This window comes from Natator depressus, chromosome 3, assembly GCF_965152275.1.
Source record: "Natator depressus isolate rNatDep1 chromosome 3, rNatDep2.hap1, whole genome shotgun sequence".
In the NCBI taxonomy this organism is placed as follows: domain Eukaryota; kingdom Metazoa; phylum Chordata; order Testudines; family Cheloniidae; genus Natator; species Natator depressus.
In genome coordinates, this window is record NC_134236.1 from 84,313,778 (window position 1) to 84,338,596 (window position 24,819).

Consider the following 24,819-nt stretch of genomic DNA (forward strand, 5'->3'; position numbering starts at 1 on the left):
AACACTGCCTACTATTCAGGTTGCCCAACACTTCCCATTTATAATATCCTATAAATTAGTTAGTCTCTAAGGTGCCACAAGTACTCCTTTTCTTTATCCTATTTTCCGTTGCCTATAACATCACCAAACTTTATTCATTTGGGATGAAATTTCTCATGGTTGGTGTCAGCCTCAGGTTGATTTTTGGGGAAAATTTTAGCCAAATTTCCAAAAATGAGGGAAATGCTTTTTTTTCTCATGTTTTTAAAAATAAAGAAATAAAAAAATCTGGTGACCTTTTCTTTTAAAAGCTCCAATGCCCCCAAGTTTTGGAGTAGGGATTTGAAATTTGGCCGGGGAGTGGCCTTTGTGTCAGGCAAGTGCCTATTGGTCATTGTTGTGAAATATTATAGTTCACACACGCTCAGTCAAGGTTTCTTAAATTTTAGCAGTTTCTAGTTTCTGTCTGCACTGTGTATGCTCCACACTGGGCCTGTGCAGGGCTGTCCCTGCAGTTGAAGCTCTGGGCTGTGAGGGGTTGCCAGGTCTGGATCCAGGTACCTGAAATGAGAGCAAGGAGACTGTCTATCTCTCCTGTGCTCTCAATGACCCCACTCTGCTTAGCTCAGCCAGCATGGAGGAGGAAGCTCCCTGATTTGAATGCATGGGGGATGAGCCAAACCTGTGGTGGGGTAGGGAAAGTAGATTGGGAGAAGGAGCCAGTGCATGTGTGGGAAAACTGGAAATGGAGTCTGGTTGGGGAGAGAGAGGGAAACTGAGATGGAGCATTACTGGAACTGAGAACCAGTGGGGTAGGGGGAAGAACTGAGACTGGATGGACAAGTAAGACTGAAACTGGTTGTGTAGTAAAGGAATCTGTTGTCTGTAGGACCCCTATTTCTTTTGTTGAAAAAGTTGAGATTCGTGGTGAATGCAGCAGGGAATTGCAGGAAGAGAAAGGAGGGTCTCGTGTTTAAGGCAGTTGAATGCTGACCAGGAGGATTAGATTCTAACCCTGCCTGTGCCAAAGAGTTCCTGTGTGACACTCAGCAAGTCACTTAAACCACACTTTTCCTAATTGTCTGTTCCTCAGTTTCTGGCTGCCTGACTTGAGACCCTGGTGTGATGGGTTGGGTCATAGAAACCCTCTTGGGAATGCCACCTGATGTGCTCAGACCTACCTGTGAGCCTGTTTTTCCTGCCAGCTTGGGACTTCAGTACCCAGTCTTGTTGAGCCAGACATGCTAGCCTGCTGCAAACACAGACCCAGGTCTGAACCACATCCCCCACAAGCTGCAGACTTAACTGAAAACAGCATAAGAGGTGCTCCTGTCTCTAGTACCCAGATCCCAATGGGATCCAAACCCCAAATAAATCTGTTTTACTCTGTATAAAGTTTATACAGGGTAAACTCATAAATTGTCCGCCCTCTATAACACTGATAGAGAGAGATGCACAGCTGTTTGCTCCCCCAGGAATTAATTACTTGCTCTGGGTTAATTAATAAGCAAAAAGTGATTTTAAGTATAAAAAGTAGGATTTAAGTGGTTTCAAGTAATAACAGACAGAACGAAGTAAATTACCAAGCAAAAAACAAAAACATGCAAGTCAACTTCATTCCTCAACTGTCCCTTTTACCTTCTTCACCCTTCCCTTCTCTTTCCATTCAGGTTATCCCCTCCTGTGTAAACCCACTCCCCTCCACACATCAAACCAACAACAGAAAAGTATGACGCTAACATCCTGTTTGCCACCATCCCATTGTTCACTCTGTACGTGTGTTATATCCCTTCTCCTACCAAGGGGCTGTCTTGTATGTTTTGTAAGCTCTTCAAGCCAGGGACCATCTACTCTTCTTTTATGTAGAGCTTAGTCCAATGAGGCCCCATTCTTGGTGTTGGCCCTTAGGCACTCCCGTAACAAATGTGATTAATAATAATATCTCCCTTCCCTTCTTTTCCTTGCAGTTATTTGCAGACACGCTGCTAGAAGACCCACTCCTTGTGCGGGATATTGCTATGTTAGCAATAGAGTCAGGAACAGATGAAGAAAAGAAGCAAGGCAGAGAAAAACAAGCCTTTATTCTGGACATCTTCTCCAGACTCCTGGAACTCATCACACTCCGCCATCGATTGATAGAGACAGCCCTGGAGAGTGCACAGTTGGCTAGGTTAGCACAGAGCACATGTGATGCCACCTGTTGTTCTCCTCCTGATACATGGAAGAGTTGCCTACGTAGCATTTACAAATGTTCATGTTTTTAATAAACTGAGGTACAACTTAAGGTTGATAAAAGACACATGAAAATTTTTGCACTTAGATACTGCTGCCTTTGAAATCAGTGGCCAAACTCCCACTGAAAAGGTAGCAGGAGTAGGCCCTTTATCTAGTGAAAATGGGGGTCTGTCTACCTTACTGGAGTAGGGTAACCAAGGGGAATTACATTGATCATTAACCAAGTGGAGATAGATGCGGCCTCTTCTGTAGCAATGGTTTTAAGGTCATGTGCCTCTTTTAAAAATAAAATGACAACATGCGAAAGAGATCCACACAGGTTAAGAAGCCCAGTGTCTTACAGTTTATTCAACAAACAGCAGGCGAATATAGTCCTGTTTTGACCACACTGATCTGAAATAGAACTAGCTGGAAAAGTTTGGGATTTTTTTCCCCTGTGGAAAATTTTGACTTTTTGTCAAAAAAACAACAACAAAAATGTTTGTTGTCAGTGGCTAAATTTTTTTTTTAATATATATGTAAAGCAGATGCTTTGCACAAAATACTTTGTTTTATGGAAAAACCTTTTTTTTTTTTGGGGGGGGGGGGTGTTTTTTTTACAGAAATCTTTCCAAAGGACCCTAATCTGAAATCTGGAATTTTCTCAGTAAAAAAAAAAAACAAGCACAAAAACCCAAGCAATCTGTGAGATGGCAGTAAATACATCCTTAAAATACCAGTAGTGAATTGTCTTACTGTAGGAATAGAGGGAGGCTTTGTAAAAAGCTCTGAAGGGAAAATAAGGGATCAAGATGCATATGTAAATCAATTTAAACATATTATTTGTTTCAGATAAATTATTCTTTCTGGTAGATTGAACATCAGTAGAAGCAGAAGTATTTTATTCAATGTGATATTTTAAGCAGCTAATTTTGTATCTTGTTTTGATGTAATGAAGATCACAGTTCATTAAGCTATCTGCCATGAAAGACTCTGGGGTTTGGATTGAAAATTCAAAAAGGCAAATAACCCGTTTTTCAATTTTGCAGAGTAAGATGAAGTGACTGAAACTAAATTTGTTGATTCTCTAGTGTGTGCCAGGGCTTTAATGAAACTTTTTGGGACCTGCCAGAATGATCACCCATTACTTGTTGGCCTCTCCAATGGTGAAAACTGATTTATATCTAAAAATACATATGCTATCTACACTATTCCACACAGCTCATTGTTTTGTCTTTTTGCTTTCAGAGTAACAGCCGTGTTAGTCTGTATTCGCAAAAAGAAAAGGAGTACTTAGACTAGACTTAGACTAGTCTCTAAGGTGCCACAAGTACTCCTTTTCTTTTTGCTTTGTTCCTTAGTAATGTCCACGTATAGTAAGTGTGTCAAGACAATCTAATTATAAGACATGTAAATGTGGGGGAACGTGGAGGCAGGATGGATTCAGTCTCAATTTGGTTCTCTTCTGTTTCCTTTATTGCCATATTAACCTTTGCCTCCCACATTTCTGTCCCCCCCCCCTTCTGGTTTTCTTGGTGTATCTCTCCTTCTTTGCCACTGTGTCCCCTTGTAACACACTCACACACAAGTAAATATATCATTGCATGGATTGCTCACTTGACTATATGGTGAACTAAGGAGCAACTCATTTCACAAGCTGAGTCTGTAGCATAAACATACCGAGCCCTTTTGGTTTTGGAGCTGAGAGTTCCTTTATCATACACTTCCTACATAGTGTTAATTGATGTGTATGTACTTTTTAATGGTCCCAAATGTGACCTTGTTCTTTTGTATGTGACACCCTTTTCTGCCTCCCCTTTTCTTCCTTCTTTTATTTCACTTTTTTTCTATTCCCATAGAGCTAGGGAGCGTTAGCTACAGTTTAGAGGACTGGGAATTAGGACTTCTGGGTCCTATTTGTGGCATTGCCACTTATTCACTAAGGTTATGGCTAGACTGCACTAACTGTGTCACTGTAAGTTGTCTAGTGTAGAACATAGCCTAAATAGCTTCTCTATGACTTGGCTTACCTATTTATAAAGTAGGCATAATATTTGTCTTCCTCAAAGACCCATTGTTATGACAAAAGGAAGTGTTGTTATCTTATTACTCTGTCGCTGTGTGTCCAAACATCCAACATTTTGATGGTCCTATGGGATCATCTTCCTCTTCTTCCCCTACTATTTTGTTATAATGTTTCTGACTGTGCTGAACTAAGGATTTTTACAACACAACTTCCACAGATTTTCTGTTCTAATGATAAAAATGCTTGTTCAGGGTCTGATCATCTCCTGTCTTGACTACTATAATTTCCTCTCTGTCACCCATACCTCTTCCCAAGCACTATCCTCCAGTTTATCCAAAACATGGTTGACAAAATTATCTTCTTTACATGTCAGGCTGACTTTTTCACACCCCTCTTTGAATCTCTTCACAGGCTCTCCCTTAGACACTGCATAAAACATTAAACTTCTTGTCCTTGCTTTATTTTTGTGTACTGTAATATATCAATCACATGGTCAGTGATAAACAAATAATGAATATCAGCAGCACAATGAGCAGTATTTGTTCTGGTGTCAATGAAAACATGCCAGAGGCTAAGTATCATTAAAATTTTAGGGAAAGTATCATACTGTAGCAGGTCAGTCCAATAGCCGCTGGCCTAATGGTCAGGCAGTGGCTTCACAGTTCTTTTCAGTCTGCCTGTCCTGGAGGATACCCTGCTGGGTTGTATACAGCAGCACTCAGGCTCTCTTGTGTGCCCATCTTCCCCCCTTAAGATTCTGTCACGACAGAGGGGAGGGTGAGCAGGGGATAGGGTCCTGACCCAAGGCCCTAAAGGGGTGTTGCAGTGGTCCATTCGAAGTTAGCCCCCCCGCCCCCGGGGCACTTCCTGTTGGGCTGTGGCTCCTCTGTTTTGGGGCATGGTCTCAGTTATTCTAGTATCTGCTTTCATTTGCCGGGGGACAAACATCCTTTTCTTCAGGGCCTCTCATAGGTTCTTGGCCCCAAAGAGACCGTGGGGAATATGGATTACTGCTCCAGGTGGGGCCTTACTAAGGCTGCATTCGCTCTGCCTGCAGCTCCTGGTATAGCCTGTAACCCCTTCCCCCATCTCAGTGGGCTGGCAGTGCCCTTTTTAAACTGTCCCATCACCTGGAGCAGGGCCTCCCTGGCCCAGTACTGCTCGATGCCTTGCTCTGGTTTAGTGTAGGACCTATAAACCTCATCACACACATTAGATAATTTTTTAATAGATATTGGATTTCTAGGTAGGTATGTACAGCAGTACTAAACTTTTTTTAAAAATGAAGCGACTGTACCAAATATTCCTATTTTTGTTTCAGGATGTACAAAGCATTTGCAGGGGAGATGGGTTTTGATGAGTTCCATTTATACTTGAGGCCAGTGCACTTTGAATTTGCATCTCACAAGGAGAAAGCAGACCAGCCCCCACCAATATTCATTACAGCTCTCCTTGAAGATGACAGTAGTGTGGACAGGTAAACCAGAATTTTGCTGTGTTTCACAGGACATGGTGTGATTAAGTATCTTCCCAGACAGCTCATAACCAAGCATATCCCTTAGCCTGGTAAGGCCCACCGTAAGTGAAGGGCACACACAGATTATTCATACAGGAAACTTGAAATGCTGTGTAATTTGATTCCTTAGCCATACGTAACTTTTTCTGCATTTCTAATGTAAAGATGTGCAGTAATAAAAGTGGGGGTGGGCGCACCAAATCTGTGTGGAACATAGGTAATTTTGGAAGTAAAATGGGTGATAACGCTCTCAAAATGTCCCTCATTTGGAGAGCTGGGACCAAGGAGACAGACAGTGGTTCCCAGACTTCTACAAATAGTGAAACAGGACCCTAAAAAACAATTACTGGTTAGTCCATAATTGTGAATGTAAAGTTGCTGGATTACAGAAATCACTCTCCAAAGTTTATCCTACTATACATTGAATAACAACTTTAAATCTTAGCCTAGACTGCAACTGGAACCAACCCCTGCACAGAGGAGGGACTACTTGTGTCCCTCCCTTTCTCCTCTTATGCAACCATGCAGGTGTCAGGCCCTGAAAATTTTACAGTTGCTTTGATTTCACCTTTACAAACCTGATAAATAAAATAAATTATTTTAAAAAATCAAGGGTTTTTTGGTAGGATGAAAATAAAGTAGGAAAATCCATTTTTCTTACTGGTTTCAGCAAGGATAATTTCTATCAGTGATTCTCAATCATTAGTATGTCTGTGAAGGATTCAGGTTCCCCTCCCCATCTGAATGATAAATCACTACTCATCTCCCAATCAGCTGTATATACTCTAATCCAGTGCTTCTCAAGCTATCTGATGTGGGGGACCGGCAATTTTTTTTTCCAATGTGCGCGCAGACCAGCAGCTGATGGCTTGCGGACCAGCACCCCCAGTCCGCGGACCACCACTTTGAGTAGCACTGCGTCTAATCCACATTGGAGACTGGGCTGCTCCAAACATACAATTCCAAGCAGCTGAATCTTCATTCCAGGATAGAATGTGCATAACTGAATTGTGGGCAGTGGCAGGCACTGTCTGTTGTGGCTGATGTCATAGTCTGGAAGACAGCGCAGCATCCCAAAAGGTTAGGAACTAATATTTTAAATGATGCTTGACAAGTTGATTTTTCACTTTGTAACCCAACTCCTAGAGCCAAATGGGGAAGAATTCATGATTCTCTGTGTTCAGCCACAAACTTCACAGAACACTTTATTTCTCTCTCAAATGCTTTTGAAATATTTAGTAGTACCCTAATCTTCCTTTTTATTTAAAGAAGGAATTCTTCATTCCTTTTGTGACAGAGAAGGAGGCAGAAAATACAGAGCTCTTTAGCATTACCTTTCTTTCCTTCAGTTTGGCTTCTTTGATGCATTCTCTGTGTTATGGATTATTGTTATATATTTTTTCTTGCAGATATATTCCATCTAATTTATTGTTAAGCATTCAAGAGATTGACAATAATCAAATTGGAAAATTTAGCTTTCATACAAGAGATGGTGTTATTCAGGTGACTAGATGCTTTTATTTCCAAAGGAAACCAAAATCGTTCACTGCACATATTATTTAACAATTATATTGCAGTAGCACTTAAAGGCCTCAATTAGCTTTGGCTTCATTGTGTTAGGTGATGTACATTTCTCTTACCAAGTTTTTATTATTTTGTGTCTTTCTGTGTGTAACAGTGTAATTTTGTTCACTTTTCAGAACTGTCCCTTGATAATATCAGTCAAATCCTCTGTATGATAACTGAAGGCCAAATCTTAATGTCTTTAGTGAGACACAATTCTCATTGAAGTCAATGGGAGTTTTGCCAAAGTATAAGGACTGATGAGTAAAAAAATAAACGAATCAGGATTTGGTCCTATTTATATATATATATATATATATATATATATAATTTTTATTTTTTAAAGAATGCAGAAAAGGGATTTTTTTCAGGGTGAAAAGAAAAAGAATCTCTCATTTCCTACACTATTTCAAAGTAACAGATTCTTCACTGTTAATCTTTCACTTTTTGCACCATTGCATTAAAACAATGGTACTGTTCAAAAAGTAGAAACAAAATTGTATGGTGCAGAGTGTCATGACACAGAACTTTCCCAGTCCTTCAAAACTTATTTCTTTCCACAATTTCCCCATCCATGACACACGTTCTTTACCAATAATTAATATTAATATATAATTAAAAACCCATTGCAAACACCAACACGAAAATAATCAACATCCTAACCTTACTTTATATGAATGCCTCCTGTAGTCTGATGGCATCCCTCTCTCATAGCCCTTTGTATAGATCCTTGGTTTAAGTTCCTTGGGGAATACAAATTTATGAATGCAGCTGAGTGAAGTGACTTGAGCATTTAGCCACGTTTAAACGAATATGTACCAGTAGCAGAATGATTAATGTCACTTCTGGAGATCAGTTAATGCAAGGAAAAATTAGTTTATATAACTTGCCTTTATGTTCTGGGGGAAATTGCTAACACTTTTGTGTTTTCACCCTTTAGCTCTTGTCCCAGTTTGGAGTGGAGAACATGCAGATCACCCTTGCCTGTCAAGTCACTCAAAAAAATGCTCTTATTGTTGCTGTTCAGCAAGCCTCATTTTGTCACATGATCAGGCCTACAAGTACAATGGACATGAAGGTCAGCAGCATTTCGTTCCCTAACCCCATTGGGTAAGGTTTTGGGAGCTAACGTCAGGTGCAAGTGCTGTTGGTGCTAAGTTAGATATTAATTTTGTTTTACTTAACAGTAAAAATACAAAACGACTCTAGCAATTCTTTGCAAACATATTACCTGAAAATAAGAAGGTTTCACATCAGTGATTCATTTAATGCATATTAGTTGATCCAGGTGACCACATACAGCTGAAAAATACCATAGAAAAGAATCTGAGGAGCATGGAGATAAATTGGATGCAGGAATCACTGGATGAAATCCTATGGCCTGTCTTGTGCAGGAAGTCAGGCCAGAGGATCTTAGTGGTCTCTTCGGGCCTTGACATCTATGATCTTCTAAGAAGGGGATATTTCCATCATGTAACAGCACCGGCAACTCATGTCACCTCTCTGTAATCTTGCCTTCTGCAAATGGCAGCACAGTTGTAACACCATCTTGAATGGAAAGATAACCATAATTATCTAAAGTTAAACAGGTTCACAAACCATCCCAAGGTTACACAGTCATCATTGTTCTGCATCCCTTGCTCGACAATGTTTTAATTCTGCATTTAAAGTACAGTATCCAGTAGCTGTTTTCCCATCATGTCTCAAACTGTTGCATGGTATTCCTGTATGCTGTTACACAACTGTTGTGTTTCACCAGAGATGGCTACATTTCAGTGATTGGGTTAAGTGATCCCTGTATATAATTTTAAAACTTTTAACATACATAGAGCTACTTCAGGATGAAAGAAACTCTATGAATGTTCCCTTTATTTGTTTTCCTCCCCGCATATAGTTTGTGAGAGCTGTTGTCCACCCTTTTATTCTGGGGCTGATGATTTCCCCCTCTGTTCCCCCAGTGCACCCTCTTTTAGTAACTCCCACTTACTTCTTTTGCAGCCAGTATGCTGAGCAGAGCCCATGTTATATACTTTTACTATATTCTACATGTGGAAAAAATGGTGTCGCATTTTTTCCACATCTGCCTCCTGATATCTTCCCATTAGGAGGCACCTGATGCTCACCCCTTTTCCCATGAGACTCTCATCACTCATTTTCTTTCTCTGTTAAAAAGAAAAGGAAAAACATACTTCACTGTCACCGCTTTCAGCCCTAGCACTTTGGCTGCTGTTGGGGCACCATGGGAAAAGGGGTTGCCTTGTGCTTTAGCAGTTTGCATGTCCCTATGGCTGGTATATGTCAGTGCTTCTGAATGGCAGCCAGCAGTGTGTTCTAGGAGCAGGTTTTCCCACACACTCATCTTTCCCCCACATCAGAGGTGAATGTAAGGGAGTCTTTGTTGACGTAAACTTATAGTTCCTAGCCCCTGAAGCATACAAGTTATACCAGAGTAGGCTTGCTTACCAATATGTAACTTGCACACCTGATTTAGACCCATTATTCCCCATCTCATACCTGAGCACTATTAGCCCAAGGGAATTGGTATCCTGAACAGAGCTGGTCCAGAGAATTCTGATAGAACAGCTGATACTGCAAAATCTGAAACTTTTGCAGAGATGCCATAGTTCTAATGGAACGCAGGCAGGTTTCTGTTAGAGCCTGGGGTTCCTGGGCTTGCAGCTCCTTTGCAGCCCACCAGCTGGACTGCCCTAAAACTGGGGCTCCTCCCCTTTCACAGAGTGAAAATCAGTGAAACCACATTCTGAAATATCAAAATCCTTTGAGAAAGAGCTGTCCAGAGAGAGAGAATTCTCTAATCCTGAAGTCATTCCCAAATCATTCTCCTGCAATGCAATACAGGTTGCTGCTGCCATGACTCTCAACCAACTATTGGGAATATTCTTTACTTTGGAAAGAACTTGCTTCCCCCTATTAATATGGACTGGTCTTCCAAACACTTAGAACAATTTTACTGTCTAAAATTGTTATGACTTTTTCCTTTAGAAAGGCGGTGACTATGCATTTAGTTTACAGACGTCTCCTCTCAGCAATAAATCATTCAATTACTACTGCATCTGTTTCTGGACTAGATTTTACTCATTTACAGTCAGTAAATATTATCTGTCTAAATATAAACCTGAACAATTAATAGAACTAGCAGAGCAGCAGCAACAGCATAAGGCTTGGGCAGGTCATGCATCAATTATTCAAGACCAAGAAGTAAAGAAAAAGCATGTCTAAATTACATATATCAACACAAAGGTAAAGAGGGTAAGTTGGAAACCCCTAGTAGGTTGTCAAAGTCTTAGAAGAAGTATGAGCCCTCAGGTGGATTTGGCTTTATAGTTGTTTAAGAACGTTCTTTCATAATCAATGTTTGCAATATTCAAACAGAGTCAATCACTCTGGTGAATTTCCATATATCTTTCCTCAGTACATGTGACCATAAGTCTGAACTTTTTATACTGTCATCATTCATAGGCTAAAGATTTTTATCCAGAGTCAGTACCTTTTATTACAATGGTGACTGATGTTGATGTGGCCCCCAGTCTCTCTCAGTTTACACATAAGAATAATGGTGGCCAGATATCATTTTACAATAAATATTTGTATCCCCTTGTGATCCTTGCTTCTTTTAAGAGTCCCCAAGTGCTGTGGACTCTAGTTTTATTAAAGTGTCCCAAATGCTTCACTGTTACCCCACCAGAATTATCTTGGGTTTACATCAGTGGTTCTAGTTATGCTTTGTTGCCACATTTTGTCAGAATGGTTGTAGTGTTCTGTAAAATGCCCCCATTAATCCTTACTGAGGGGGGCATGTGTTCTCTCTCTCTATGCAGCCCAGGGCAGCCCAAGCACTTCTAAAGAAATGTTGGGTTGTGTCTGCCTGTTGGCCCACAGTAAGTTCTGCCTGCAGCAGTCAGAATGATCATGTCAGTATTAGGGCTCCTATTTTCCTTGTTTTTAAACATGTGTTTTCCATGCCAGTAGCAATTTAACTTCTCCTATTCCTTTCATTATTCCTCCTCTGGTACAAGCTTCTGGGCTATTTCTTTAATTCCCGCCAACAAAAGAGGAAGGAAAGGAACTGATCTTGTTCCAAGCTCAGAGAGATTTTCATCCAATCTTCAATTTCTAGGATTCCTGTAAAACAACATTTGATTCTTCGAGAGATACCATCTCTTCAACTTAGGTGCCATGCAGTCTGTTCCAGACGCAGAGCAATTCTTGGGGCTAGTCTCCACTTTCTTCATTATAAACAAAGAGCAATCCTATCCTCCATAATCACTGCATTTTCTCCAGGAGATTTCATGGCCTCCGGAGACTTCTTATTGGCATGCACCATACCAATTTGGCAATGTCATTATTATTTCCTCAGGGTCACACATGGCCATACTCACTACCAGTCCAAGAACCTCCTCAGTCATATTCTCCCATGGTTCTTACAAATGTTCTGAGTAATCACAGTGGCCAGTCCATGTGTCCAGGGCACACACTTTACCCTTTCCTGTGTGACATGTCGATCTGGGCATTGTCACTCAAGGAGGCAGCAGCCTGTATTCTGAAGGCACCAATAGTTCTACAGGATTCTGATTTCATACTGATCTGAAAAGAAACCTTTTCTATACCCAGTTCTTTCATCTTTTAGTCAAGACAGAGATGCAACAAGTGCAAGCATTCCATTCCTGTTAGAGGAAGATTTGCCCTCCATAGGCAATATACAGAAAGTCAGGAAACCATCCAGCAGGCTCCATCTGGTCATATTGTATCATGTATTAGCTCAAAATTCTGGAACATAAGCAGTACATCTGAATTTCCAGACTGAAGTTCAGATATGATCAAGAAAGCATATCCCATAAATTATCTCTTTGGTAGTGATTTCAGAGGTCCAGGCTTGATGAATGGTTGTCCTCTGTGTCAGCTCCAGAGAAGATGGTAGTTAGAACAAGAGTGAGCCTTCTAGCTTTGGGAGCTGATGGGTTAACTGATGTTGGTGCAAAGCACTTGGGGTGAGATTCTATGCCAGGACTCTAAGTAGCTCTGTACAGAACTCATAGCTTAGGGGGAATGGTAGGGCAAAAGTAGCTTTAAGCCACCTTTGCGCCCTCCCAATCCTAGGTTGTTCTGGGGCTGGAGAATCACCTAGGCCTGTGTCTTAAGTAATGGTAACTTCTCCAGGCTGCAAAGCTAAGTGCTGCAGCCCCACCCTGAGATTTCCTATGCCAGGGCTTGTGCACTGGTCCTTAGGAGGCAGCCTTATGACTGTCCTCTGCTATTCTTGTGGTGGAGAAATCATTTGTGCTGCCCTCTCTGTCTTTACGCAGCATAAAAGAGGCCAGAGATGGGGTGATTAAAAGAGTTGAAAGAAGGCATAAATATCCTAGAACTTGAAAGCAATAAAATTAGCTCTTCTGGGCTTCCAGATCCTGAGATACTCTAACAACATGACAAACGTATCTGTCATAAATATAAAGGGAAGGGTAAACCCTTTTAAAATCCCTCCTGGCCAGAGGAAAATTCCTCTCACCTGTAAAGGGTTAAGAAGCTAGGATAACCTCGCTGGCACCTGACCAAAATGACCAATGAGGAGACAAGATACTTTCAAAAGCTGGGGGGGAGGGAAAAACAAAGAGTCTGTCTGTGTGATGCTTTTGCCGGGGACAGAACAGGAATGGAGTCTTAGAACTTAGTAAGTAATCTAGCTAGATATGCATTAGATTATGATTTCTTTAAATGGCTGAAAAATTAAGCTGTGCTGAATAGAATGGATATTCCTGTCTGTGTGTCTTTTTGTAACTTAAGGTTTTGCCTAGAGGGATTCTCTATGTTTTGAATCTAATTACCCTGTAAGGTATTTACCATCCTGATTTTACAGAGGTGATTCTTTTTTACTTTTTACTTCTACTAAAATCTTTCTTTTCAGAAACTGAATGCTTTTTCATTGTTCTTAAGATCCAAGGGTTTGGGTCTGTGGTCACCTATGCAAATTGGTGAGGATTTTTACCAAACCTTCCCCAGGAAGTGGGGTACAAATTGGGAGGATTTTGGGGGGAAAGACATTTCCAAACAACGCTTTCCTAATAAAAATAAACCCAGATAAACGTTTGGTGGTGGCAGTGGAAGTCCAAGGGCAAAGGGTAAAATAGTTTGTACCTTGGGGAAGTTTTAACCTAAGCTGGTAAAAGTAAGCTTAGGAGGTTTTCATGCAGGTCCCCACATCTGTACCTGAGAGTTCAGAGTGGAGAAGGAACCTTGACAGTATCCTACATCAGTCACCAAGGAGTAACCAGAAACTCTGATAATCTTTTGCAGTACAAAATCTCATCTAGCCTGTCTCAATGTTTCAAACGCTTGAGCAACATTAAAGCAGATTGGCCCAAATGACAGTCAGTAAAGCAGGCAGAATTGGTTCTCCACTCAACAAATCTATCTTTTAATAGCAACACAGGTAGGTTGTTCCTGAGTAGAGACATTTGCAAGTTTACAGTATTCCAAGGCAGATCAGTGCTTATGGAGGGAGAGCAACCTAATATAGCAACCCTGTCAAGCTGGCCAGTCTTTCTTGTATGCATTCTCTCCCCTCATTCCTCTAATACACAAAACAATTCTAAATAAAAAGGGAAAAGCAACAGGAATTCTAATACCATATTGGCAACGGTGCCTCTTGGTTTTGGACTGAATATAAGTGTCTGTTGTCCCTCCCTTTCTTATGCAGAAAGTAGGACTTTTCTTGCAGTGTTCTATAGTACATCACCAACTCCCTGCACCTAATGTGCAAAATTTGCTTCTCAGCTTCCAAGCAAACTTTTGGATATCCTAAGGAGATTATCTCTCTGTTGGGCCTCATCTTGAAAGGAATTCACAACTCAGTTTGACCTTGGGCACTAGATGAGATATTTCTACAGGTTCATGTCTAAGGATGTTGATTTAAAAAAAAAAATATCCAGAGGTCCCATATATCCTTTGATTATGCTTTAACTCCTGAAGGGCAAATTTCCAATCTACAAAGTGTTCTAAACCTAAAATTTGGAACATCCTTGGCCTATCAGCCCCATGTCATCAGATTTCAAAGAACAGGTAAAATGGTTAGATGTTTTAACCATTCTTGTGATTCTTGTCCTTGGCACCCTTATCTCTGCACTGTTCAGGCCCTTTCCAGTGGCACTTTCTTACTGTTTCTTAAAACATGCGTCCTACTTGCCATCACTTCATCTGGAAGAATCTTAAAGACTGCAACTCTTTCCTCTGAGGAACTGAGTATCATCCTTCACAAACAGAGTGCTTCTTAGGACGTCTCCTAGCTCTATTCCACAAGTCAATACAGTAGAACCTCAGGATTACAAGCTGCCAGGTCAACCACACACCTCATTTGGAACCAGAATTATGCAATCAGGCAGCAGCAGAGACAGAGGGGAAAAAAGCAAATACAGTAGAGTACTGTGTTAAACATAAACTACTAGATTGAACTTTCACCTTGTTTTTTTTCCCCCGTATATTTTAAATATAGTTTTTGGATCACTCTTCTGGTGAAGCCAACAACCCCAGCATCCCCATTTTCTTCATTGTTGATGAAGTGTGGAGAATGTTGTCTGATTATAAATTGTGTATTGCCTCTAACTTTCCTTGTCTCCACAGTTTCATTATTCTTATGCTCACCGAGAACGTTTTTTATTCAGCTTTCAGTGTGCCTGGTGAATTATTATACCATAAGAGTACAGCAGCCTCATGGAACTACAAATCTGTATTGGTTTAACAGGCAGTGTTCCCACTAGAATAAGTACAGACTGGTATTCTTAATACTTTAGGAAGCAAATTTAAGTTTGAAGAGTCAGAGCAGCTCAGCAAGTGGAAGAAATTCAAAATCTGGAAATGAAATAGAAAAACAGTCACTGGTGGCTGCACCAGCAACTTCGTACTCTACAGGGCACCCTTTAGATGGACACTGGACCATTAAAAGGTATTGTTACATCCTGGCCCAGTCCCTGTCTCTCGATGGATATTAATACATTTAAATGCACCCAAATCCTGGGCCCAAGTGCTTCTAAGCCCCCTGAGTCTGGTTAGTGACTGGTAACTGTCCCTAACTCTGGGTCTCTCAGGCATACTCCCATGTGCAGACCTCATGTCTGACATCCTCCTTGGGCAGTGGGACCCTGCAGTTCAGCTGTGTTAAATCACAGAACATGTGGCATGGCCCTCCTGAGCCCCCAGATGCTTAGACTCATTCTGCCCTTCCCAGATCACCTGGCTGGGGAGCTCTGGTTTCAAGTTAAACCCTTCAAAGACAATGTGGAATTAAAGCAAGGAATACAGCATAGCACAGGAATACAAGCATAGCACTAGAGAGTTACAGATCTTTGGAAGATAACATAGTCCTGAATGCAGTCCCCTGCCAAGTCTGATCTCACTGTGGGTCTGAGGTTTGGTCAGTGTCCTTAGGCCCTGAGTGTCCTTAGGCCATCCCATCATGCCCTTTTGGCCTGGTCTTCTTGCCTGTGCTGGTGGTTTGGGTCCCCAGCTCAGAAAAGCAGCCCCCTCTCCCCTTTTTCCCTGTGTAGTCTAAGCAGTCTCTCTCCCCTTTTTCCCTGTGTAGTCTAGGCTGAGGAACTGCAGACCCACCCTCTCCCCAGGCAACCTTCTGTGTAGTGTTCATTGCTCTTATGGATGGGTGTTAAGAGATCATCAGAGTTGATGGCTCTTGCTGGCTGTGTCATGATTAGACCTCTTGGAGATGAAAGTTACAGTGGAAAGTGATGGTTGTAAACAAAATGGAATTCACAAAACAACATGTAATTCCCAATTCACTCAGACATACTCCCCGTCTGTCACAGGTATCCTGTTAATGTGGGGAGGAGACAAATGCTGCATTTTGGCAGGAGATTAGACTAGATTAGATGATCCTTGCGATCCCTTCTAACCCCATGGTTCAATATTTTTAAATATTTTATTTCTATTTCCATATATTTCACTTACAATGAAACCAAAGATGTGTATTGTAAGTCTGTACTTGGGTTTTGTCTCTTTCAGCTACTGTACTCTGTTATCTATGTGCAAAGAATTTATTATTAAATTAACTATTTTGGGGCATTGTGTTTTAACCTAAAGCAATAGCTGAGAGGCTCAGATTGGCTCTATTTGCTTTGCTTCTGATGGCTTAATCTTCCCATTCCCAGTTGCAGCTCAGATACAATATTTTCATTTACCATTCAGGCCTCCAGAAGCTTTTGTATCCATTCAGTTGGAGAAACTGGGGCCACGGGACATGATGCTGAACACGTTCATTCATAAGAAGGAAATCATGGGCAGCAGAATGCAAAACCCTGTAAGTGTGCCAAAGAATTATTATTTGAGAGAGAGAGAGATTTTGATGACCTTCAGCACTATATTAAGATTTTTGATAGCATTGTTTTGTAAAAAGGCGCCAACCTAACTCTCAACCTGCCATTACTTTTAAGGAGAGGAGGGGATGGTCCAATGGTTAAAGTGACAGACTGGCAATATCCTGGACAAATCTTGTGGAATTAAGATAAACTTTGTTGAGTTAGGTTTAATACCTTATAGAGTCCACTGTGTGTGGTATTGTGGAATTGTATGCAACTCCTCGAGGAAGAGGGGGATACTAATGTAATTCCTCCAGTTATCAGCCTTTTGAAGCCACCCTTTGGAGAGGCTGGCATACACCAGTTCATAGAATCATAGAATATCAGGGTTGGAAGGGACCTCAGGAGGTCATCTAGTCCAACCCCCTGCTCAAAGCAGGACCAATCCCCAATTTTTGCCCCATATCCCTAAATGGCCCCCTCAAGGATTGAACTCACAACCCTGGGTTTAGCAGGCCAAAGCTCAAACCACTGAGCTATCCCTCCCCCCGAACTGGAGTCTCCATGGACCACCAGACAAAGAAAGGATTTTTAGATTAAAAGCCTGGTTTTAAAGAGGTTCTGGGTCTTTGTCCTGATCCAGCAAATGGACAGGATTCCCTTAAGAAAGGGTTGGAAGAACTGGCCCTACTGAGACTCCATAAGACTGTGTGCCTGTCTGAGCTGAAGCTGTGATTAACTTGAAATCACAAGGAAACCCCTTGAGTGGGATGTTGATGGACTGCTCCTGTTAAAGCCCATGGTAGTGCTGGGGTGAACTCTGGTAATCTTATTAGCATGTGCGTATGTTCTTTTATTGTTTTTAGTATGTTTTCTCTGTAGTGCTTGTACTGTAAGAATAAAACAGACTTACATAGGAAGTGCTCTGTGTAACATAACTGTTGGCAATCACTCTGATGTTAGCCTCTGAAGAGAAAGGAAACAGGCCTGCTTAGGCAGAGTTTCTTAATGGGATATCACAGTATAGTCAGAGGACAGTACAGCCTGGAAATATCCCAGTCAGAAGGGTGAGAGACATGTGCCTCCACTCAAGAGAGGTGATGGGCAGGGGAGCCTGAAGTCTAGAGTGAGTGTCCTTGCAGGACCATATAGGGAAAATACAGGTGCAGTTGTCCTGAACTATGACAGTTAGTGCACCAGCCTGGGACTCAGGAGACCTAGGTTCAATTCCCTGCTCTTCCACAGACCTTTTCTGTGATCTTGGGCAAGTCATTTAGTCTCTTTGTGCCTCAGTTTCCCATCTGTAACAGGGGGATGATAGATCTTCCCTACCTCACTGTGGTGTTGAGTACAAATACATTAATGATTTTGAGGTGCTCAGATACTACAGTGATGGGGTTCTAGAAGTATCTAAGTGAGAGTGCTTTAAAATATATTACAAAGAACAAAAATAAAGAATCTATATGTTAAAATAATAATAAGAATTCTGTAGCAGAGAAGGAAACTGAACTTGACATGAGCTTAGTTTATTACATGAATAGGTCATCTAATTTCAGTTTTACAATTCTGTAGTCCCAGGATCAGTGGAGTTTAAAGGCTGCCTCTTGAACCTCCCACACTCCTCAGTTGTTCTGGGTACTTTTCCGCCACAGTTGAACATCTGACTATAGATACTTAGATTAAAAACAACTGCAGATTGCGATTTTTTATTACTAGGTTAAATTAAAAAGGCTAATTGGGGTCACGCTTGAATATCGCCAGCTGGGATTGTGAAGAAATTTTCATCCATAATACAGCTTTTCAGTTACATGGTATTCTGGTGAAGCATCCAACATTGGCTTTAGTTAGAGATGAGACAAAATACTAGACTAGGCAGACTTTTTATCAAGTCTCTCTTGTTATGTTACTTTCATTTTTATCAATTTGTGTTTAATTTTTAGAGGAAGAAAAATAGACTTTGTGTCATAGAATCATAGAAGATTAGGGTTGGAAGAGACCTCAGGAGGTCATCTAGTCCAACCCCAACTAAATCATCCCAGCCAAGGCTTTGTCAAGTCAGGCCTTAAAAACCTCTAAAGACCAAGATTCTACCACCTCCCTAGGTAACCCATTCCAGTGCTTCACCACCCTCCTAGTGAAATAGTTTTTCCTAATATCCAATCTACACCTCCCGCACTGCAACTTGAGACCATTGCTCCTTGTTCTGTCATCTGCTACCACTGAGAACAGCCTAGCTCCATCCTCTTTGGAACCCCCCTTCAGGTAGTTGAAGGCTGCTATCAAATCCCCCCTCACTCTTCTGCAGACTAAATAAGCCCAGTTCCCTCAGCCTCTCCTCATAAGTCATGTGCCCCAGCCCCCTAATCATTTTCATTGCCCTCTGCTGGACTCTCTCCAATTTGTCCACATCCTTTCTGTAGTGAGGGGCCCAAAACTGGATGCAGTACTCCAGATGTGGCCTCACTAGTGCCGAATAGAGGGGAATAATCACTTCCCTCAATCTGCTGGCAGTGCTCCTACTAATGCAGCCCAAAATGCCGTTAGCCTTCTTGGCAACAAGGGCACACTGACTTATATCCGGTTTCTCGTCCACTGTAATCCCCAGGTCCTTTTCTGCAGATCTGCCACTTAGCCAGGCAGTCCCCAGCCTGTAGCAGTGTGTGGGATTCTTCTGTCCTAAATGCAGGACTCTGCACTTGTCCTTGTTGAACCTCATCAGATTACGTGTCTTTACCATGAGCTTTCTAACTTGGACCCAGATTTTCTATATGTCTGGAAAATCATCCTTATCCAGTATCTAGAAACTGAGATACTTGGATCCTGTCTTGAATTTGCTGGTGACTCAAGTCTTCTCCTAAATGCATTACAAGTTAGGCATGGTCCTGAACAGACATGGGGTGGCAGTCGAAGCCCCATCAAATATTTTATCAAACAAATTCATCAAAATACATAATTCAGTTTAGTATATTCACAAACTATGGAACCAGCTCAATAAGCTGACTGAATATTTGTGGGGGAACTATAAGTTGAATACTTTTTGGAAAATATCTCAATGTGTCAATTAAATTGTGTTTAATATCATATGTCCTGAATAAAAACTATTCTAATAATTTTGTTGAATTTGATTATTGGCTTGATATAAATTTTTACAGGATCTGCTGTACTGGCCAAAATCATTTCCAAGTTCATTCTCATCAAAGTTTTTTATGAAGAAAGGAATTAGACTGCTTTGTAATGTTGCCTTTGAACCAGAACCTTATTTAATACATTAATAAAGTAACATTTCTATAATAGGAAATGTTGCTATATATATTTTATGGTCTTTTGGATGCAAGGTATACAAATGCTGTAGAAATGTCACTAAGAAGAAAATATTATCTTGTAGAATGAAGATGAAAAAATCAAAAGAGAAGTTATTGCTGAATACTGTCATAAGTGAGTACATCAAATATATACATTTCATTCTTTTTGTTTTTTGTTTGTTTTTTTTTTGTTTAAATCCTGTGCAATTGAAATGTGAGAATGGCCAAGGCTTTACTTTGAAAAGGATCTTTTTCTATTAGATTACTATATAATTATTATAATGTGTTTTTCACAATTTTTTATAGTTAGTCATAAAGCAAAGAGGAAGGCTTCTGGTGGTTAGTGGGAGATTGTGGGGGAGGTAGAGGGAGCACAAGTAACATTGGAGAGAGTGTGCTGGAACAAATGGGAAATGGGCCATTCTTCCTCTAGAACCAGGATGCAAAGAGAGGTTGATGAGGTAATCTGTGGGTGAGAAAAGGTCAGGGGAGTGTCTTCACCATGAGGGTAGAGTTGTGGTAAGAGTAGTTCGCAGTAAATCGGAGAATGACCTAGTGGTGATGGAGTGGCTGGCTTTGGTCCACAAATAATTCTGTAAATTCAGTCCATGTGCTAGGGTGACTGAAGGGACTGAGGAACATGAAGAATCGGAGTTTCAAACCTGAGTTGGATATTTTTACACTTGCTTTGACTTGACAGTATTATAATTCTTTACAGCTGTAAGTCCCACTCTGACTTCTATTTCTGACTATAGGAGTTTTGCCATCAACTTCAACAGACGCAGGATTAGATCCTTGTACAAGATGCCAGTTTATCTATAAAACTAAACAAAAAACAAACCACCAATGGCAATTTGCATATAATTTGACTGGATGAGAAGAGAAAAACAAAACATATTTACAGCATTGAATAGACTGGTTTAATAAATTAGGTGTCCAACACAAACTCATGATGTCACTTATATTACAATAAGGCATAGAGGAATTAAGTATTAATACCTACCTCACAGGGGTTGCAGTGAGCATTAATTCATTGATGTTTTTAAAGGGCTGTGAGAATATCACGTGAAAGGTGTTACAGCAGTACAAAATATTAAGCAGCTTTGCTATATGGTGCCACTGTGTGTTACAGCATAGCAGAATTACTATCTTTAAATCTGATGACTTTGCAGTAGAAGTTGCCAAAGTATGTGTCAGTGTGGAAAGAGATTAGAGCCAGGAAGAGTACAGTTTATCTGGATGGATGACTCACTGCACAGTAATTTTTATATAAAGGCTATATGCTAATATTTGGTACCTTTTTTTAGATTGAGCCATCGTATGTCACAGTATGCCCTGAGAGGCCAGATCATTGCATACTACAATAGTCTGAAAATCCTGCTAGAAGATTTCCCTGTCATCAGAGACAAATACTTCATGATTGGGCTATCCCAAGAGAAAAAGGGGAACAGAGACTCAAAGGAAAACCTTGAGGCTGATCCCAGGTTTGTAATGTCTTCAAACATTTGTCCCTGGTTGCCAGAGTTTCAAATTAGCAAGCAGAGATGAGAAAAGAACAGTGTAGATAATAGTCCATATGCACTTTGAGCCACATTTTCTGCCAGTGTCCAGTTGACCTCTGATTTTGTGTACACAATTGGTTGTGCCTGCGAAAGTCTGCATACAGGGAATTCAAATACTCCAAAGACTTCCACTAGCATGGATGGGAGAATCAAATCAATCTAGTTTTTGTCCAGAATGTAAACCCTACGTTCATAGATTCTCAGGCCAGAAGAGACCATTGTGGTCGTCTAGTCTGACCTGTATAGCACAGGCTGTAGACCTTCCCCAAAATAATTCTTAGAGCAGATCTTTTAGAAAAAATCCGATCTTGATTTTAAAGTTATCAGTCGTGGAGATGCATGCTAAATTGTTCCAATGGTTAATTAGTTTTGTCACTAAAAATTTAACCCTTATTTCCTGTCTGAAATAAAATCTTTAATTCAGTTTAGCTAAAGTTGTCTTATTCTATTTCAGAACTAAGTGAAACCTGTTAACAAGTGACAAGTTAACAAGTACAAGCTCTAGCTCTGTCCCTGAACCCATTGGGATTAAGAACTAGCATCAGTTAATCACTGATCAGCGACTCTAGTTGACTCCCTTAGCCTGGCTGCTTAGCAAGGACTAAATCAAACGCACGATTGCCAGATGAGCACAGTTCTACTGAGATGTTTATCCTTCTGCAGTTCATACTACAGACCGGTTGCTGTTCTTAGGGTTAAATGGAGATGTCTAGTAGAGAGGGAGAGTCTATAGAACAGTTCAGAAACATCCATCACACTGCAGGGAAAGACTTGTCTAGCATTGATTCTGCTGCTGAATGGTTTGACCATTTAGCCCTCAGTGGGCTATTATATCGATAAGTCGTGACAGAGTGCATGTTAATAAGGTATTGGCTGATGCATTGGGCCAACTCCCTTCCACCATCCAAGAAGTGAGTCAATATTGCTTTTAGTTTTTTAGTTTTGCATTTCTTTAAAAATACTTTGTGAGGAAGTGGGGGAGTTGTTAAACAACATCTTTCAACTATGAAGTGTAGCTTGTGGTGAAAAGAGAGAGAGTGGAGGGGTGGGGGTGGAGGGAATCAATCCTTTATTTAAGGTTCTGTGGACTACTTGGACCCCTTTTCACCCACCACCTAGCTCAGAAGCCTGACTGCCCTTTCAGCATTAGTTTGGGGCATGCTAGAAGACAACTTTAATTAGCTTGCTATTAACAAACAACAAGCAGCTGTTCTCCCTACATTTGAAATGGCGAAGCGCTCCCACGCTAGAAAGTCAATTAAAAGTAACTCAGCCGGACTGTAAACTGGGGAAAGAGTAATTAAAACTGTCCCTCTTTCCTTCAGCCCTCACCCTATAGCCCCCATCACACTTCCCAACACCACCCCCTGCTTTTTTTTTGTCCACACTTTCTGTATGTCATTTATTATCAGTTGTATAATTTCAATGAAAAAACAAAACAGCTTAGGACCACCTTGTCTACTGTCAATTAGTTACATTTCAAAGAGAAAATCAGAGCTTCCATCCTACCTTAGTATTATTTCAGGAAATTAATTCTAGCACCTTCTTATTCTCTGAAATAAGCCTATCATCTATGTTTGTATTGGCCAGATACTTGAAGGGTGAGCAGGATGTGCACTCTAGTTTCTCATCACAGGAGGATTTGCAATTGGATGAAAAAAGTGGAGAGGAGGGAAGAGGGTAGAAGAGGGGTAGAAACTGAAGAAAAGAGAATGGTAGGGAAGGAAGAGAGAAAACACACAGTAAAAATGAATATAAGATGAAAGGCCAAATAAGAGAAGAAAGAATACTCCTGCGGGAATTCTGTGCCACTGCGCAATGCAGGATTTGCACAGAATTAGTGCTCTTCTTTGAGTGATGGTCCCTATATGTATTCCAAACGCAGGTGTGCATGTGTGCCATGCATCGGAGCTGGAAGTCTGTCAGCAGCCATGTCCGTTGCCCTGCACAGTCACCTTTCATTGCCACATGCTCCATGAGAGGTTATAAGAGGCTGTGTGGAGCGACATGCCCTCAGTTCCCTTTTACTGCATGGTCAGAGTCAGAATCCTCTCTTCACGCTTGTGCACTCTGTGAGAATGATGGTCTGTGGTAGGTAGGTAGATAGTTCTGTTTCCTTTCCCTTTGTACTTCTGTAAATGTTAGCTTAGTTAGTTAGTGTATGTAGTAGCCCCTTACCGGGTTTCCCCTGACCCCCTTTAGGGATTATGCCCTGCGTTTCAGGGTTCAAGAACTGCACCTCATGTCCTCATTCATTCTCCATGAGCAACGAGCACACGCGCTGCCCCTATTGCCTGGGTGAGACACACCTTGTCACCTGCTGCACTATCTGCAAGTTCTTCCCGTCAAGGACCCGCGACACTCAACGTCAGTGCCTCTGCAAGTTCCTCATGGCGGAAGTGCTCTGGCCTCATGCGGAGTCTGATCCTGGATGGTCAGTGCTGGCCGTGCACCTCCCATCACTGGCTGTGAGCACCCTGCCCTTGGGTTCACTCTCAGATCCATCAGCACCACCAAGACATGAGAAGATGCACAAGAACAGTCGCAAGTGCTCTCACGAACACTGCAGTAAGTCCTCATCGCAGACCTCTGTGCCACACTGCGTTTCCTCTCCAAGCCAGGTTTGATCGGGTGAGACATTGCATGATGACTCCGCTGGGCCTCCCTTAAGGCAGGGGGCAAGGTGAAGCAGAAGCAAGACCCACCAGAACCACCAGTTCCTGAGTGGACCGAGGCTCCCAATAGCCCGCTGGAGTGCGCTACTCAGCCACATCTGGACTGTGCAGGTTCCACTCTGTGTACCCCTCGTTGGAGTGGCAGACAGTGGGATGTATCCTGGACGCTGGGCCAGATGAATCCAGTGATCCCCACATCCCACCTAGAGCTGCTGTACCTGCCTTCACCGCTTCTTTTGGTCTCCCTGGCCACATTCACTGGCAGATGAGCCGCTCCTCCTCGGCTGTGACCCACCACTGCTGGTCGTGGTTCCGCCCACACCGACGGCTGTGCCACTGATGGAGGCTTCTCTGGACTCTGAGGTGTAGTGCAGACTCCCGGGCTCACTTGCCTTTTCTGGCACCCTACGCTCCAGGCCCGCAGTACCATCAACACCTGGCCTTCTGGCTCCACTGGCCCACATGGGACCCTTATCACTGCCCATACCCACTGTCGTTGGCCTCATACAAGCCCACATCAGCCCCTCCGCTGGCTCCGCTAGTCTTGGACCAGGAGGAGGACCTGGCGCTTGATCCACTCTGCCACTGCCAGTACTGCTGACCCCAATGGCAGGCTTCTCCTCTCTGGACAAGACCCTGATCCCACCTCCCCTCTCCTCTCC

The 24,819-nt window shown here is 41.8% G+C and overlaps 1 protein-coding gene across 1 annotated transcript in view; it reads left to right on the forward strand.

Annotated features, from left to right (window-relative positions):
- CEP57L1 (centrosomal protein 57 like 1) overlaps window positions 1–24,819 on the forward strand; it is a 121,484-nt gene that overhangs the window by 89,229 nt on the left and 7,436 nt on the right. The window contains exons 20-27 of the mRNA XM_074948210.1: window positions 1,947–2,149; window positions 5,541–5,696; window positions 7,145–7,238; window positions 8,239–8,376; window positions 15,104–15,255; window positions 16,509–16,620; window positions 20,004–20,053; window positions 21,228–21,404. Of these exons, the coding sequence (XP_074804311.1) occupies window positions 1,947–2,149; window positions 5,541–5,696; window positions 7,145–7,238; window positions 8,239–8,376; window positions 15,104–15,255; window positions 16,509–16,620; window positions 20,004–20,053; window positions 21,228–21,404 (1,082 nt within the window). The remainder of the gene's footprint in view (window positions 1–1,946; window positions 2,150–5,540; window positions 5,697–7,144; window positions 7,239–8,238; window positions 8,377–15,103; window positions 15,256–16,508; window positions 16,621–20,003; window positions 20,054–21,227; window positions 21,405–24,819) is intronic.